Source organism: Malus domestica, chromosome 14 (assembly GCF_042453785.1).
Source record: "Malus domestica chromosome 14, GDT2T_hap1".
NCBI lineage: Eukaryota > Viridiplantae > Streptophyta > Magnoliopsida > Rosales > Rosaceae > Malus > Malus domestica.
Genome location: NC_091674.1, coordinates 8929103 through 8945733, shown reverse-complemented (window position 1 = coordinate 8945733; position 16631 = coordinate 8929103). Strand labels below are relative to the sequence as shown.

At 37.0% G+C, this 16631-nt stretch overlaps 2 protein-coding genes and 1 long non-coding RNA gene across 3 annotated transcripts; 1 reads left to right on the top strand and 2 right to left on the bottom strand.

Moving 5' to 3' along the window:
• Positions 1-5666: 5666 nt before the first annotated feature.
• Positions 5667-7467, bottom strand: LOC139191565 (uncharacterized). Its single transcript, XR_011575628.1, has 2 exons — positions 7299-7467; positions 5667-5956 (listed from the first exon to the last, which is right to left on the bottom strand). It is a non-coding gene; the product is annotated as an uncharacterized lncRNA (long non-coding RNA).
• A 1042-nt stretch (positions 7468-8509) lies between these two features.
• Positions 8510-11918, top strand: LOC103431039 (AP2-like ethylene-responsive transcription factor At2g41710). The gene is made up of 9 exons (XM_029092937.2): positions 8510-8898; positions 9089-9171; positions 9339-9347; positions 9455-9543; positions 9742-9815; positions 9916-9966; positions 10530-10591; positions 10783-11402; positions 11515-11918. The coding sequence occupies exons 1-9, from the start codon at positions 8666-8668 to the stop codon at positions 11566-11568; spliced, it is 1275 nt and encodes a 424-aa protein (XP_028948770.1). The 5' UTR covers positions 8510-8665; the 3' UTR covers positions 11569-11918.
• A 1043-nt stretch (positions 11919-12961) lies between these two features.
• LOC103431036 (uncharacterized) lies at positions 12962-15019 on the bottom strand. The gene is made up of 5 exons (XM_008369181.4): positions 14847-15019; positions 14175-14274; positions 13657-14076; positions 13513-13568; positions 12962-13409 (listed from the first exon to the last, which is right to left on the bottom strand). Exons 2-5 carry the CDS (start codon positions 14230-14232, stop codon positions 13236-13238), a joined length of 708 nt encoding a protein of 235 aa, XP_008367403.2. The 5' UTR covers positions 14233-14274; positions 14847-15019; the 3' UTR covers positions 12962-13235.
• Positions 15020-16631: the final 1612 nt, after the last annotated feature.

The following is a 16631-nucleotide window of genomic DNA, read 5'->3' as shown; positions in this document are numbered from 1 at the left end:
ACTTCGGCCCACGTATGAAAGTTGTTCCTCTCATTGAACTATATTTGCCTGTAAAATTTGATAATTTTTAAAGTTAGTCGACAAATTGGGTTTTGAATCGCCGGAAACCGCCACCCATGGCGGTGTGTGGCCAGCGGCCGATGATGCCATTTTGTAAAAATTTGGATATTCTAAATACGAGTTTGGTATCCATTGGATGTGTTACAATCATTAGAACAAAGGTTGAATATTTCGTTTATTTGGAATAGAATCAGAAATGGTTAAAGATTGAATGGTGAACTACGAAATGTTTGATCCCGTTCAAGGGTACATAGGCAGTCTAATAAGGTTTAGATGCAACCTTAAATTATCGAGACAAATCTTTTGTTCAGAAATTTAACTAAGAAAAGGAATTTGGTGAATAATTTGAGATTTAACCTTATGTTTTGGTAAATAAATGTTGATCATAAATTTTGTGAGGGATTAAGAAATTGAAGTAGAAAATTGTGATTAATGGTAGTTAACTAAACAAGAGTTTAGTTTGGGCCTATCACCGATATTATTTCCTGAAATAAATATTTTGGGGCGGGGTGTTACATCAACCCTCTCGACTTCAGATTTCTGGACCAACGATTTAACCGGGGTATTTTCACCATTTTTCCCCGCAAATTTGACATATCCCAACTCAAATCTCACGCCCGAAGTCCAATACACTTCCACTGCTCGAGGAGACGCATATTGTCCAAGCTCTTCCAACCTAAATGATGAACATTTGTCTCGACAAGTCATAGAATTGACGAGCCTTCACGCAGCAGACAACCTTGGTGAATCAGCTCTTGCAGCATACAGAGATGCAATGGACGAGCATACACTCACAGTTGGGGCCACACTCCGATAATCAACATGAGCAACCTTCTAGGCGTAGTGTTTATTCGCAGCTAGGCCCGTAAGCAACATTATCCACCTCACATCGGAGTAGGCAGCATGACGTACGAAAAAAAACAGTCACACAATCTGACTCAAGTTTAACTGGCAAGCTACGAGTAATTCGCTCGCTTGCTAGGAACGTACCACATGCACTGCAATCGTAGCATAGATGAGCCGAGCACATGGAAGAGCAACCTAGACCAGCATGTCATGACCAAGAACAGCTGGGAGCTCCGCTACCCCTAACAAAGACAAATTTAAGAAGAAGTAGAGAAGTTCCTGACTAAGCGATTGCATGATTTCCAATGAAACGAAGTCATTGACAAGACATGACCAACATAAGAGGGTCACCTTTCATTGAAAAGATCGAGCAGATGAGATTATCCCACATAGATTGTCGAATACAAAGATTACTTTTGTTCTGACAAACGCAGCAGCTTAGCCTAATGACGCATCAGGGGCAAACAAGTACTAGAAGGACACACCAGCCTAACAACCAAGAACCAGACGTATACCTTGTTCTAAACATTCCAGACGATTCAATACTGAAGTAACACATCACTAATAGCCGAGCATTACAAACCTAGTGGTCCAGTTCCTCCTGCTGCACATAATCTGGACCAAGCCAACCTAGCTCTGCGCTCACAACCGTGCCTACCTGCTCCATACCTCCCGGCAGCCTTTGATTTATCACCATGGCTCCTAACTATGCCGATCGTGCACTATGGCTCTCAGCCGTGCTGATCTTTCCATGTGGCTCGCATTGACTAAGCCCATGACACTCCAAACTTTAAAGCATCCAATGACATAGTAGAAGATAAGGCTTTATTAGCAGCTTTTGCTTGTGAAAAACTTAGTGGTGAAAAAGCTTACAATCCATTCAGATTCTCAACTGATCACCAACCAAGCCTCAAAAGGGCATATGACGAAACATCTAACGATGGCGCAATACTTGAAAAAAGTTTGGGAACAGCTCACCTGCTTCCCATGTACACATTTACACAGGTTCAACAAGCAGTTTGAAGTCTCAAGAAGATTGCCGAACAAGACCTCATAGGCCGAGGATTATTTCAGTTGTCTAGCAATCCAGTTTTCCTCAACTGTACTCACAACAACGACTTCCATGCTCTCTAATGTGAGAGGGTAAACTAATTGCTCTCCAATGCGATAGGGTAAACTAATTCCTCGACACTCATATGGGTCTGCTCTTCCGTGCGAGAGGGTAAACTAATTGCTCTCTAGTGCGAGAGGGTAAAACAATTCCCCGACACCCATATGGGTCTACTCTCCAGTACAAGAGGATAAACTAATTCCCCGACATCTATCTAGGTCTGCTATCTAGTGCGAGAGGATAAAGTAATTGCTCTCCAATGCGAAAGGGTAAACTAATTCCCTAATACCCATATGGGTCTACTCTCCAGTGTGAGAGGATAAACTAATTGCTCTCCAGTGCGAGATGATAAACTAGTTCCCTGACATTCATCTAGGTCTGTTCTCCAATAGCAGAGGATAAACTAATTGCTCTCCAATGTGAGAAGGTAAACTAATTCCCCGATACCCATATGGGTCTACTATCCAATGCGAGAGGATAAACTAATTGCTCTCCAGTGCGAGAGGGTAAACTAATTCCCCTACCGACACCCATATGGGTTTGTTATCCAGTGCGAGAGGATGAACTAATTACTTTCCAGTACGAGAGAGTAAACTAATTCTTCGACACCCATCTGGGTCTACTCTTCAGTGCGAGAGGATAAACTAATTGTTCTCCAGTGTGAGATACCCACTAATTCTCTGAAACCCATCTGGGTCTGGTCTTTAGTGCGAGAGGATAAACTAATTGCTCTCAAATGCGAGAAGGCCACACAGCTCAAAAGATTGAATACTCGAATACCAATTAAGCAACAAATGGTTAAGTGGCAGTAGCCATTTCGCACTCAACATTTTGCTCATCCTTAATCTTGGCAAACAGCCCAGATGTGGCCCATGCCACGCCATTTCCTCGGCCCATGTCGAGCTAGCCTTCAGCTTCAGTCAAGCCAAGCAACATAAGCTATGGTCCCTGGTACATCACCTTATCGGCCTATGCCAAACCAACACCTGGCCCCTTCCAGCCGACGTGCCACACCATGCCGACGGTTGCCCCGTGGCAACACCACCCAAGAAAAGACAGAAAATTAAGTTTTTATTACATTGGTGTGGGGCGAAAAAGATAAAGAAATCAACGAAAGACGGTTCTTTGCACATAAAAGAAGAGTGTTAGGGGAGGGGGAACAAATATCCTCTAGCTTTCTCTCTTTCTTGTCAGGATAAGTAATTGCCTTCCGAAATTGATTTAATCCCCTACTTAAGGTAGGCTTAAATAGGTTTTGGAGGTGATTTATTTCCCTTTCTTAGAAGAATCTAATTCCAAGTCCAAGTGGGAATCTGCATCAAAGTTGGAGATCTCTACACCTGCTGCTCTTTCCTATAAGCAGCCCTACAGGTGTGGGGGCATTTGTGGAGCAAAAAATAATCAATAAAATTATGAAGGTGACATGTGTACTTTAGGGTAAGAAGGACAAAATTACCCTCAAGGTATACCGGGATTTTCACGCGTATGCAACAGACAATAATGGCTCAATCAAGGTCAAAGGTGATCAAAATGGTATTTATTCAAAATCATCACTCCTCATTAAATCCTCAGCCACAAGGTAATTCCCAATTATTCTTTTCAAATTGGGATTAATTATCAAATTAATTGATTAATTACCAACATAATTGCAAGATATTATTTGACATAATATCTTGCAATTATATTCAAAATACCACCATAAGTGGCTGGTCCCTTTTTCTCCAAATAGGGACGGCCACACCCCTATTTATAGCCCCATATTTCTCCAAAAACCTAAGTTCACTCTCTCCCCAAAAATTCCTAAGCATTTTCTCTCAAATTCTAACTTTGGCATCGGAGATTCTTCGGCCAAACCCCCCCCCCCCCGAATTCATCGTGGGCACGTGAGGCTTTTGGCCTTAATCTTAAGTGTTATTATTTTGCAAGTGCATTTTCGTCAAAGGAGAAAATGGTGGAAATTTGCATCCACAACCATCATTAACAAGGTAATAATAACCTAATAACCAAAGAAACAGACCTATTAGTTTTTTGTAGTTCACAAACAAAACTAGACCAAACTTACAAAATTGAGACTAACTAATAGTCTTACCGCTATTACCTTTAATCCATTGGGCTTAGTAATTGCATCATGTAGCATTCTAGAGTTTGATATAGAGCCTTCCTACCCCAAAACACATATAGTAGTTGCATATCCCCTGAACACACACCCAACACATTAGTTGTGACTCGACCCTTTCTTGTTCGGTATCTTGGTTTGTCAACTTCAGATACATGCACATCAGTGTGTTTCACCTAATGCTCCCAAGCGATTCTAAACAAAAAAAAAATGCTTTTGTTAATTTATACAAAGGGAATCTCTAGTTAGAGTTTAGGAAAAATGAAAAAAAAATTATCAACATACTTTAAAACATCACCACCTATGATCCATAGAATCATTTGGCACGTGATGAGGGTTTTTTAGTAGGATACATTGTAATCACAAAATTTTTTGCAACACACTATTGAAATATCTACTAATAGTCTATCCTAACCTATAAAATCTACCACCAATACTACATTTCTTAGTATGATGTGCTAGTATTTGTAAACTCATACATACCTGTTCCTCTAGAGACACTGAACCATCATTTTTTTACCCTCCCATCTTGATGAAGTAAATCACATAATATACCAAGTCCTTCTATCGATTCTCAATTCGTTAACACATTCAGTATCACTATTCCCTATTATACTATTATGATAACACAAACTAATCTCCCGTTTAATAAGTGAACGGTTAGTCAAAGCCTGTCTTTCAGCATGGCTCTATTTGGCCTTTGGCATCATCAACACACAAATCGTTCAAATGCAAAATGTTTGTAAATGAGACATCTTTAACAATAAGATCAATGAAAGCTTCATTTGATCCATATTATTCAAATTTACAAGGTAAAAAGAATGAAGACATAATATATACATATATATATATATATATATATATATAAAATATCAATGTTATTAAGGGCACTAGTAAAAGAGGTAATTATGATATCAAATGAACTAGATCAAAAAAATTCATGAACAAGGCAACTGGATCAAAAATAGTAAGCTTTACACAAAGATGCAAAATTACTCGGTCTCAATTTCTAGAATGCAAGATCATCCTCATCACAAAACAATAGTATGTGATATAATTTGTGTGTGCTTATATGTATGATTGTAGGCTCAATCCTAAATTGCAATGATCATCATCATTATTTATCGCTGCAAAAACATTTGTAAATTGTTTTCAACCAAAGTTCGGTACTGTGTATCAATTGTTATAAGTTTATTTGTTGAATTTTTAATTTTCAAAGCTATTTGACAATTTTAAATAATACTGAGACTTGTAAACAACTCTCTATGTTTGAATGTTGAGTGTTGAACTAATATACTTGGTGCAAATGCAAGGCATTCAACATTGCGCGATTATATAGTGACATCAAAATGATTTATAAGCAACTTATCTAATTGTTGTATGCTAAACTGATGAAAACAGAAACAAACACTTTAATCTTTTAGAAGAATTGCAACCTTATGTTAACTTGTGGAAATAAAAATATCTCAACTCAAGAAATACTTAAATGGAGATAACAAGTCATTAACTAATTCTGCAACGAAGCTTTGAAGATTAGCACAAATGAGATGAACATCTTTATCATTTATTACAAAAAAGGTGTCCAGGCATATGGAAAAACTAACGATTATATGTAATCACTAATTTTATACCAGGATTTCATTATTGCAGATAGAATCAAATACATATAGATGGAAATTTTTCAATTTGGCATTGAAGAAAAAAGCACCAAGCTACTGCCATTGCAGAGTCATTTGAGGGTACTTCCATTGTAGCCCAGTGCACCAGGCTAGTGTCATGGCGGAGTCATTTGAGGATATATTTGTTGTATTTATATTGATTAACTGCAAACAAAGTACATATATAAATGGACAATTTCAACGATGCTCATCACCCACCACCCGACGAGTAAGACTTAGCAACTACTAATTTATGAAAATAGACACTCTTGACCAAAATACTTAAATAATTAGATGCCAAAGAAACTCATCCCAAATCAAAAGCACCCAAAACCACACAATTCAAGAAAACTAAAATTATCCACAAAATTAAGAAAATTGAATAAATTTTTTCGTAGTTCAATATGTGATTTCTTATTTGTTTAAGTCTAGCAGAGTTCAATCTCCTACCAACTTTAAAATTGCATTGTCTAATATTTACAAGTTGCTAAAGTCCAACTAGTTTCATTTTGTATTGTTACACTTCAAATTTCATTTTGCCAACCCATTGTGAGGCGTAACCCACTATCCCCACCCTCGTAGATAATATCGTTTGTTAAAACAAAAAAATTATAGATATTAATTTTTAAATATTTATTTTTTTTAAGCTTCTTCTATTGTTTTTTGAAGTTTTAAGTTCAAGTTCCTAATACTCCTAGATTTAACGAGAAAAAAAAAACGCGTTAGTAAAAATGACCAATGGTGAAGCTTAAAATCGCAATGTTAACCCATTGTAAGGCTTAGCTTAACTTTTTATAAAAGTAGGTATGAAAAAAAGTTAGGACATATTAAGTGTTTAGTAAACACTTAAAATCAGCTTCTTTTCAAAGTTATAGGTGAAAAAAAGCTAAAAGTCCAAAGTTGAAAAAAGCAGCTTTAAAAAATCAATTTATTTCAACAAAACATGGGTGAATAGTAACAGGTCAATGAACTTTTCAATTTTCCAATCCTACCCTCCCCTTTCTCATGCTGTCTTCCCATTTTTCTCAAAACCCACTCGAAGACTTCCAAATTCTGAGACTTCTCTCTCACTCTTACTTCCCTTCTCTGTTTTAGAAAAATCCTTCAGGTGTGAAGCCAGCTCTTAAAAAAAAAAATTCCCAGGAAACAAATAACGACCCAGTTGAGAAAATTGTCGATTCTACATAACCCAGATGGGAAATTAGAAGTTCTTTCGATTTGCAAAGATAAACAGTCAACCACGAACAAAATAAGCTATACTTATTAAACAAAGCTTTCTCCTTTTTATTTGAGACAATGTAAAAATAGAAGATTTTTCATCCGAAAAAAGCATTTTCCCAGGAAATAACAACAACCCAGCTGAGAAAATCCTGGGTTTTACAAGACCCAGGTGGGAAATCTCAAAATTCTTCTGATTAAAAAACAAGTACACAAATTTAAACAAACAAAGCTATACTTTCTGGAAAAGAAACTTGAAAAAACTACAAAACGAGTTGAAAAATCAAACCTTCTTTAACTTCAAGATGGAATGTAGAGCTCAAAGACCTTTCGCTGCTGGAAGGCAGAGAGCTCACAGTGAGGGAGCTTGCCGCCTGCTCTTGCATTTCTATATGCTAAATCCAATCAAACAGAGAGAAATAAAACCGAATTTTCTGCCAGAAAAAAATTAAAAGAGCGGGACATTAAAGTTGAATGATCACATAAGACAGAAGCATTAAGAAATAGAATAGTGGTAAGTTTGATGAATCCCTCTAATTAGACTACTTTCAAGTACATTAACAATATTGTACTAATAAATCCTAGCTATTCAATCTAAAATATTTCAATTGAAACAGTTTGTCATACTAATTAATATTTAAGATAAAGTTTATAAATATTTTTCTTTTTAAAATCAAGTATATTTAATAATTTACCTTTATTTGTTAAGAAAATTAAATTAATGGCACATCTAGTATTATACTCTTTTTGGTCATTTCACACAATTACAGCTGTTTTACATAAAAGTTTACCAAATACTATAATACTGTTTTTTTTTCTTTCCAAAAGAACTTTTACAAAAATGTTTACCAAACACTTTGCTGCTTTATTTCAGTTGCTTATTCTCATAGCACAGTAGAATAGTTTTTTTTTTCAAAGCACAACAATATCAAACCAGCTCTTAGTCCACTCTCCCCATCCTCGTAGATAATATTATTTGTTCAAAATATAGTTATAGATATTAATTTTTAAATATTTGTTTGTTTTGAGCTTCTTCTATCGTTTTTGAAGTTTTAAGTTCAAGTTCCTAATACACTTCCAGGCTTAACTGGAAAAAAACATGATAGCGTTAGTAGAAATGACCAATGATGAAACACATTATCAATTTAAAAACTAAATAAACTAATATAAGAGTTACAAAATAAAATTAAGCAGGAAATAAACTTCAGAACTATTGCTACAATTAAGCCTATGAGACGTCATTGCAACAGTCTAATACCATATGAGCTTTTTTTATAGTCAACCAGCTCTGCTTTGTCACATGGTTGATATCATGGGTGAGTGGAAAATTATTGTCATTCAACGGACCATGCGGCTTCCGCATCCAACGCCACACTACGCATAATGATAATCCAAGGTTACGTAACTACCCCGCTTCTCGTCCTAGCCGTTATAATCTTTTCAAACCATAAAACAACTCAAACATCATTAGCCATGAACAAAATCAAATGAAGGGCAAATTCGTATTTTCATCTCTCATCTTCTTCACTGTAGTTTTCCTTTGAAACGAACAAAACCCAAAAACTCCAAAACAAACTCATCACTCGGACTCACTCACTCGTCTCTCTCTCTCTCTACGGTTTTGGTTTGGGGGACTCAATTGGAGTGTTTAATCATATGGCGTCGTCGTCCTCGGATCCCGGTCCGAAGACCGAAAGCGGAAGCGGGGGCGGCAGTGGCGGTGGAGGAGTAGAGGCGTCGGAGGCGGTTATAGCGAGCGATCAGCTAATGGTGTACAGAGGGGTGAAGAAATCGAAGAAAGAGAGAGGATGTACAGCGAAAGAGCGCATCAGCAAAATGCCTCCGTGTGCTGCTGGAAAACGGAGCTCCATTTACCGTGGAGTCACTCGGTATGTAATTAAGCTCCTCTACTCTTTCTCTTTCTCTTTCCCTTTCTGTTTGGTTACTGAGAAAATAGCCCTGATTTAGCAAATAAGTTATTATTATAATTGGGAATTGTTTTGATTAATTCATATGTTTATTAAATTTGAAAATTAAAAATTGAAAAGGATGAACTTTGATTTGGTTGTGTAAATGTAGGCATAGATGGACAGGTCGTTATGAGGCTCATCTTTGGGATAAAAGTACCTGGAATCACAACCAGAATAAGAAGGGAAAGCAAGGTCTCTCTTTTCTTCTCTCTCTCATTACTTATCTCTCTCTCTCTCCCCCCCCCCCCCCTTTTTGTTAGCGTATAAATGTTGTATACATGTATAATTGCTGACTAGCATTTGATTTCTTGGACTGTGCATGGCAATGTTGGCGCATGATGATTCGATATATATTCCAGTTTACTTGGGTAAGTTGGGGGCTTCAGTTTTTCATAGATTACTTAAGAAATTACCAATTTCTTGTGTAAGCTATCGGTTTAATTCTTAATCCTTGAGTATCATGTGGAATTTATAGGGGCGTATGATGATGAAGAGGCTGCAGCTAGAGCTTATGATCTTGCTGCCTTGAAATACTGGGGTCCTGGCACTCTCATCAATTTTCCTGTGAGATTATTGTCATTGATTTGCTGATTACATTGAAATTTCTTCCATTTTTGGTAATTGCGTATACCATAAGTAAGAAAACGCACTTGAATTTTTCAAATCAGCATCTCGGTTCTTCATGCCAATATGTAAATATTTTCGAGTTGTCAACTACAGTATGCCATTTGTTCAAGTTAGCTCTTTCTTCAATTGTTGCAGGTTACTGATTACACAAGGGATCTTGAAGAGATGCAGATTGTGTCAAGGGAGGAATACCTTGCTTCTCTTCGAAGGTGTGTATAGATTTTTACACATTTTTTAAAAAGAAAATTTGAAAATACATATTTGAATCTGGAAACTTTGCACATTTTTAATTGTAATCTCCTCCTGCAGAAAGAGCAGTGGTTTCTCAAGAGGAATTTCCAAATTTCGTGGGCTTTCTAGGTATGCTTTACCTTTAAATGTTACTTTTATGCACAATATATGAGGTTCGTTTCTCATAAGACTTCTTGGCACATTATGTTATTCCTTAAGGATGCTCATTTATATCTTTTGAGATTACACTTTGTTTGTTAGGCCAGTAGAGTCTTTTTATTCTGTTTTTTACGTGTCAACTATCCCAATCTCAGTTGTGGATAGAAGTAAAAAGCTTGTTGTATATAATATCTTGTCACTAGAATTCTACATGGAAAGTTATATATCATTCAAACTCATTGAGTAATACATCGAGAAACTCAATCTGCAAGAGTTTTAATAATATAATGTACTTTTTATTTTCTTATATATCGTGTTCTTGGTTGTTAAGGTTTACAGTCCCCATTTTGAGCCAAACAAACCATAGAAAACTTAACCATACAATGCATTGTATCACTATGGCATCAATTTCTTGTGTTGTTGATTTGCAGCATGTCGAGGCAAAAAATGTCTCCAAATTCTGTGTAATGCCAGTAATTCATATTGTGTTTCTTCATTCCGTTCTGAATTTTTATTCTTTGTACACATAACAGTCGTTGGGAGCCGTCATTGGGTCGTATGGGTGGATCTGAGTACTTCAATAGCACACATTATGGTAAGTCCTCAACCGATGCTGAACTGAAGCAATATTTTGGATAAGAGGGCTCTGAAAAATCAGTCTCCTCGATCTGAAATCTTCTTCAAAACAAAGTTGCAGATGGAGGCTTTTGAATTTATTATATTCCTTTATCTGGATTACTACCTGAATCAGTGCCACTTTCCGTCTTATACAACTTAAACGTGCAGGCGTTGATCCAGCAACAGAAAGTGAAATTTTGGGAGCTCTTTGCATTGAAAGAAAGATTGACCTAACGAGTTACATCAAGTGGTGGGGACCCAACAGATCTCGACAAGCTGAAACTAGCATGAAATTTTCAGAAGAAACAAAACATGGTTGTGTTGGAGATTTTGGAGTTGAGCTTAAAACATTAGAATGGGGAATCCAGCCTACTGAACCATACCAGATGCCCCGTTTGGGCATCTCTCGTGTAAGTAAAAAGCATAAAGGTACCAGAGTCTCTGCCATGAGCATCCTCTCACGGTCAGCTGCCTATAAGAACTTGCAAGAGAAAGCATCACAAAAGGAGGAAAACAATGCAGATAATGATGAGAATGAAAACAAAAATATCATCCACAAGATGGACTATGGCAAGGCAATTGAGAAATCCACAAGTCATGACGAAAGACTTAGTTCTGTATTAGGAATGAGTGGTGGAATGTCTCTCCAAACGGACGTGTTCCCGTTGGCTCCCTTCTTATCTGCACCACTTCTGACCAACTACAATGCCGTTGATCCCTTGGTAGACCCCATTCTTTGGACGTCTCTTGCTCCAGTTCTCCCTTCTGGAATTTCTCGCACGACTGAGGTTGGTATTTTCATTTCAAGAATCTCTCTCCTTTTGTTTTCCGTGTTCTGAATCTTCTGATTCCATGAGAAATAATAAGCTAATACTTAGCTTGCTTCATATGGTAATGCAGATTACAAAGACAGAGACAAGTCCAACTTTCACTTTATTTCAGCCTGAAGAATGATGTTGCATTTCCTTTTGTTCCACAAGTTGGTGAAGTTCATGCTAACAGTTGCTTGACAACCTCTATTCAGAAGGTTTTACCTATGGATTACATGCTACAGACACAGGAAAGACAAGTGTGTGAACCCTTTGATGTGGAAAGTACGTAAACATTTGATGTGGCCTTGACAACGAAGAGGTTTGTACTGCATGGGGTGTAGAATATATAGAAAGGGAGTGCATTACTTGTTCTGAAGGGTTTTGGAGTGCTGGTCCTTTAGTTTTTCTGTATAAGTTCAAGACATCAGTTCCGGATTTGGATATTTTGTACAGAAAATATGGTTATTTATATAAATGCATACATTTGAATCACTGTGGTTTCAAATGAATGCCTCTCTTGGTTTGTTTTTTTACTAGATATTACCCCTAGTCACTTTTTTTTTCCCTTCCCATGTCAATGATGGTAATGGTAATTATAACTTTTGTAGTAGGAGAAACTCTGCATGGTTTTGCATCTAGGTCTGGGTAACGGTAATTGTTTCCTTGTAGTAGGAGAAAATGCTCCTTTTACTTTGTTGTTTGAAACCGTTTCACGTAAGTTTCCCTCGCATGTATAGTTTCTTTGGCTCTCGGAATCGGTTTGTGAGGATCTCTTAATAAAGTATTTGAGCTCTTTGTGTGCCCCCAGTTTTGTCAGGTTTTGGATTTCTTTGAGCTTGATTGTCTCTGTTTGTTGTATACGTTATTTTTGTTGTATACTCTTCTCCATCTATCTTCAAGTTGGACACAATTTTTTCACTTCCTCGTCCAAAGCTCGTTAAATATAGTTAGTTATCCGTTACAATCTAATCCTAGTATACTCACCGAGCCCAAAACCTGCGGTGAGAGTTATGGAATGCTTTCAACAAGAAAACTCTAAGTTAAACTCGACAATGCAAGTATGGAAAATGGCTGCTTCTTTTGTAGATTGACAGGGATCCAACCCTAACCCTAATCTTAATCCATTCAACATATAGATGGCCTCTGTGGTGCACAACCGGTCAGGGCCCAGCACTCCGTTAGTCTGTCCTACGCTGCCACTATGCCAGCACTCTAGTAGTCTGTGTCCTACGCCGCCACTAATCTCCAATACGCGTATTTTGTTGGTAAAAACTTGTACAACATTCAGCACTGGCTTGGTTCTGTTCTTGTTTGTTCTTACCAGGTTGAGCTTTGGACGAAGGAGGGAAGACTATGAAACTTGTATTTCGAAAATCAAATCTCCATACAAAGGCAGGGCTTTGAATTAAAGCTACAATATTCAGATTTTTCATTCCTACTTCCGTGACCAAACAACCGAATACACAACATTGCATCAGTTGGTCAATAGCTAGAGAAACGTCAGTCATAACCACTATAATGTGCGTAGAACAAAAGAATCAAACCTTTCAATACTATTAACTACATGATCACGACCATAGAGTTTTGGATCAATGAAAAGCATCAACCGAGTTCTGCTCAAACAGCAAAAAGCAAAAAGCAAAATTCTCAATCAACAACAAACCAAGAAACACATCAACCGAGTTCTGCTCAAACAGAAAAAAGCAAAACATCTAGAGATACTATGACTACCATCAATTTCAAGTTGAATTGATGCTCCGTTGCATGAGAAACATTTAGGAGATTGAAGGGGAATCAATCCAGTGGAAATTATGGTGTGTTTGTCAACTTGAAGTCACAGTCCTCCCAAATGAAAAGGGAATCAGCGTAGCCATTTGGTGACTTTGGAGTCTTGCAAGGAGGTGGACAGTCAAGGTTGTCAGACAACCAGGGGTTTCGATCCTCAGGTATCTCTTCCAAATCCCAATTCCTCGGACTCTTGGGCTGAAAACAAAGATAAAAAACAGGGGTTGTTACCAAAAATCCATACTGACAAAATAACTGCAGAAAAAAAGTATTCTTCTTTGAAATGAAATCCGAAGTTTACCTCAGATTTACTTGGCAGTGAAGGCACACATGGAGATGTACGCTCCTTGGAAGAATCTGAACAAAAATGGATGATCTGGTAAGTTAAAATACCCAGGAAAATCATCAATTTCAAAAAACTCAACTATTTAAAAAAATATAATACCGGTATCTACTCCAAGTGCCATCAGAAACTGATGAAACTGCCGAATCTCATCCATGTCTTGTGCTTTCAGGCACTCCTGATGGTTGTGCAGAAACCCTTCCTCTGCAATGTTATCAGGACAAACAGGCTGCTTTGTCACAACCCTCTGCTTTGTGTTGTTCTTCACCAGTGCATCCCGTGTGTTTGATATATCACGTAAAGCATTCCTGCAACGGGTCTGAACTTTATCTGAGGCTTTAGACAAGCCTTTGTTATTGCTTGCATCACCACAAATGGTTACCTTGGAAGACTGCTTTTTTGATGCCTGAGTCAGAGCCGCAGGCTTCCCTGAATTCGATAGATCACCAAGTGGTTTCCTTCCACCAAGCCCCCCTTTCCTTTGCGCTTTGAAGGCATCACCTGTTCCCACAAGAGAATCTCCTGCCATACATAAAATTACAAGGGTTAGACTAAAACAGCCCAACAAGAACCTTAGACATAAAAAGAAAAGCATAAGTAGATTCGATCATTAGCATTACCCTTAGAACGAACACTCAGATTCTGATCTTGGAACAAAGTACCAAGCGTTGACGCCATTGCCGCTTTTTTAGTAGCCAATTCGGTTTAATCTTCTGCTAGCTGTAGAAACAATCCAAGGGGAGAAAAGAAAAATGGAAAGTAAGGATGCGATATGATTCGAAACATGCAACCCAGAAAACAAGATACAAAGTACAATGCAGACACGCCCATTTATAGTGCATCATGAAATTATGATCATCGACTACATGGCCAAAATTAGTGCTTGAAAGCGAAAAATTACCCGAAATTAACCTACGAGATTTTTACAAAAGACCCAAGAAATTAGACCCAAGGACTAGGAATCCACAACCCCATGGCCCAAAACAAGACTACATTTCTGAGTTATCTTGATGCTAATAGTCAATTGTCAATCCCCTTTACCAATCACCACCGAATCCCTAAAATCCTCCTGAGTCCTTACTCAGGATTATGCATCCGCCCCAAAATTGGGGGTTTTTAAGGATTAAACAGAGATAAATAAAGAAAGATTCAACTGAACTCATATGTAAAATGAACCCTAATTAGAACCCAAAATCGATAACAGAAACCCGAAGTTAGTTTTTAATTGGGACCCTAATTCAACCAAAATTAATAAAAGAAATCGGAGATTAAAAGAAAAAGGAAGTAATTACCTGTGACGGGATGGATTGAAAGAAAAAATGGGAGCGCAGATTACAAGTTGCTTAGTAGAACAGCGTCGGAGAGAGAGAGAGAGATGAGAATTACAGAGGTGAGAAATGTTTTTTGAAATTAGGGGAATGGAGACGTTATGGGATTCCAACGGTAACTTGGTGTGCTTTTACAATGATACCCCTCATTTGGAAGTCTATCTACCTAAATGACATAACCGTGCTTATCCGTTGGATCTTAGACACTTTGAATCCCCACCGTCGTTTTCCAGTTTTTCTCCGATGTCGTCACTACTTCCATTTCATCTATTCTGATGGGTATACGCTATGGCATACCAGGAATAATTCGGATTTGAATCCAAATCCAGATTCAAATTGTAAGAATCTTAAGGATCCTCATATTCTAATCATTTATCGTACATCGTTTGATAAAATATTATTTTAAAATTAAATATAAATAATATCTAATAAAAACTACTTTTGTCTCATGTAGTCCCACTCTTGTCACGTAATCTTTTTATCACAGCCTACTACATTGGGACCCGCAAATTTGGTCTCACTCGTGCCACATCATCTTTCTGTCACAACTGGGCCTACTAAACCGGGACCCGCAAGTTTGGTCCTACTCCTGTCACAGTAAATCCAAGAACACACTTGGGCTGGGTGGGAAACTCTGAGCTCTACATGGCAACTTCCATCTTTAAATTTTGGTTTAAATGTCTTTTTTTTATTTGGAACATGACATCACGTAACGGTTATCTGTTTCATGCAAACTATTTTTTTTTATTAGAGGTATGGCGCAAATGTGATTTATCAAATATGTTTTTCTTAATATTTTCTTAATAAAGAAAAATATTCAAAGTTTGTGTGCTTATGTAGATGGACTTTTATGATATTGATCGTAACTTCTCGTGCCTGATGCTATAAGGGGAAATGTTTAATTTTTTATATGACATTGTATCCTTAACACAAGATATTATCATAATTATGTACTTATATCATGTAACTTACTCTCATGTTTATAATAAAGAATGAAACCAATGAGCCCCACTTTGTCATGGTGAAGATTTTCACCTCACTTACTAGACAATGAAGCTAAAACAATAATATGTGTTGAATAATAAAATACAAAACAATTTCACCGTCATCGTAATATTCTAGCTAATAATACAAGATTATATACTAGCTTATTTCAATATAACATTACATGATTAAATCAAAACATCGTAATCATGATGAAGTTGTTCGATATAAATTATTCTCGTTACACCGCCCAACATTATCTCTTTATGTCGCGGATAATATGTCACCCTAAACGGATACTATACGTATTTTCAACAGAAGAACTGATCGGGAACGGAAAGATGCCAAAACGCAAAGGCACAATTTCCCACCAACTCCACTGTTTCCCATCCCTCAGACCAACTCCAATGGTTGGGCTAAAAGCCAAATTTTTTAGCCCGGAAATTTTAGCTTTTAGCCCAGAAACAGCTTTTCTGCTTCAACCGTTCTGGGCTAAAATTTTAGCCCGAAATTATTAAATAATGAACTTAGCCTTTTTTTTTTCTTAAATTAATTTTAAATATATATATATATATAGACTATCGTAAATTAATTTTATGAACATTTTTATCTAAAAATATTTAAATTCCGATAAATATTGAAAAAAATAAATTTGTGTGAATGTTTGAACAAATACATAGGTATTTATAAAGTTTTTGGGTGAATTTTGAGTAAAATAATTTTTTTTAAATTATTTTAGCCGTTGGATTTAAATTTGAGCTGTTA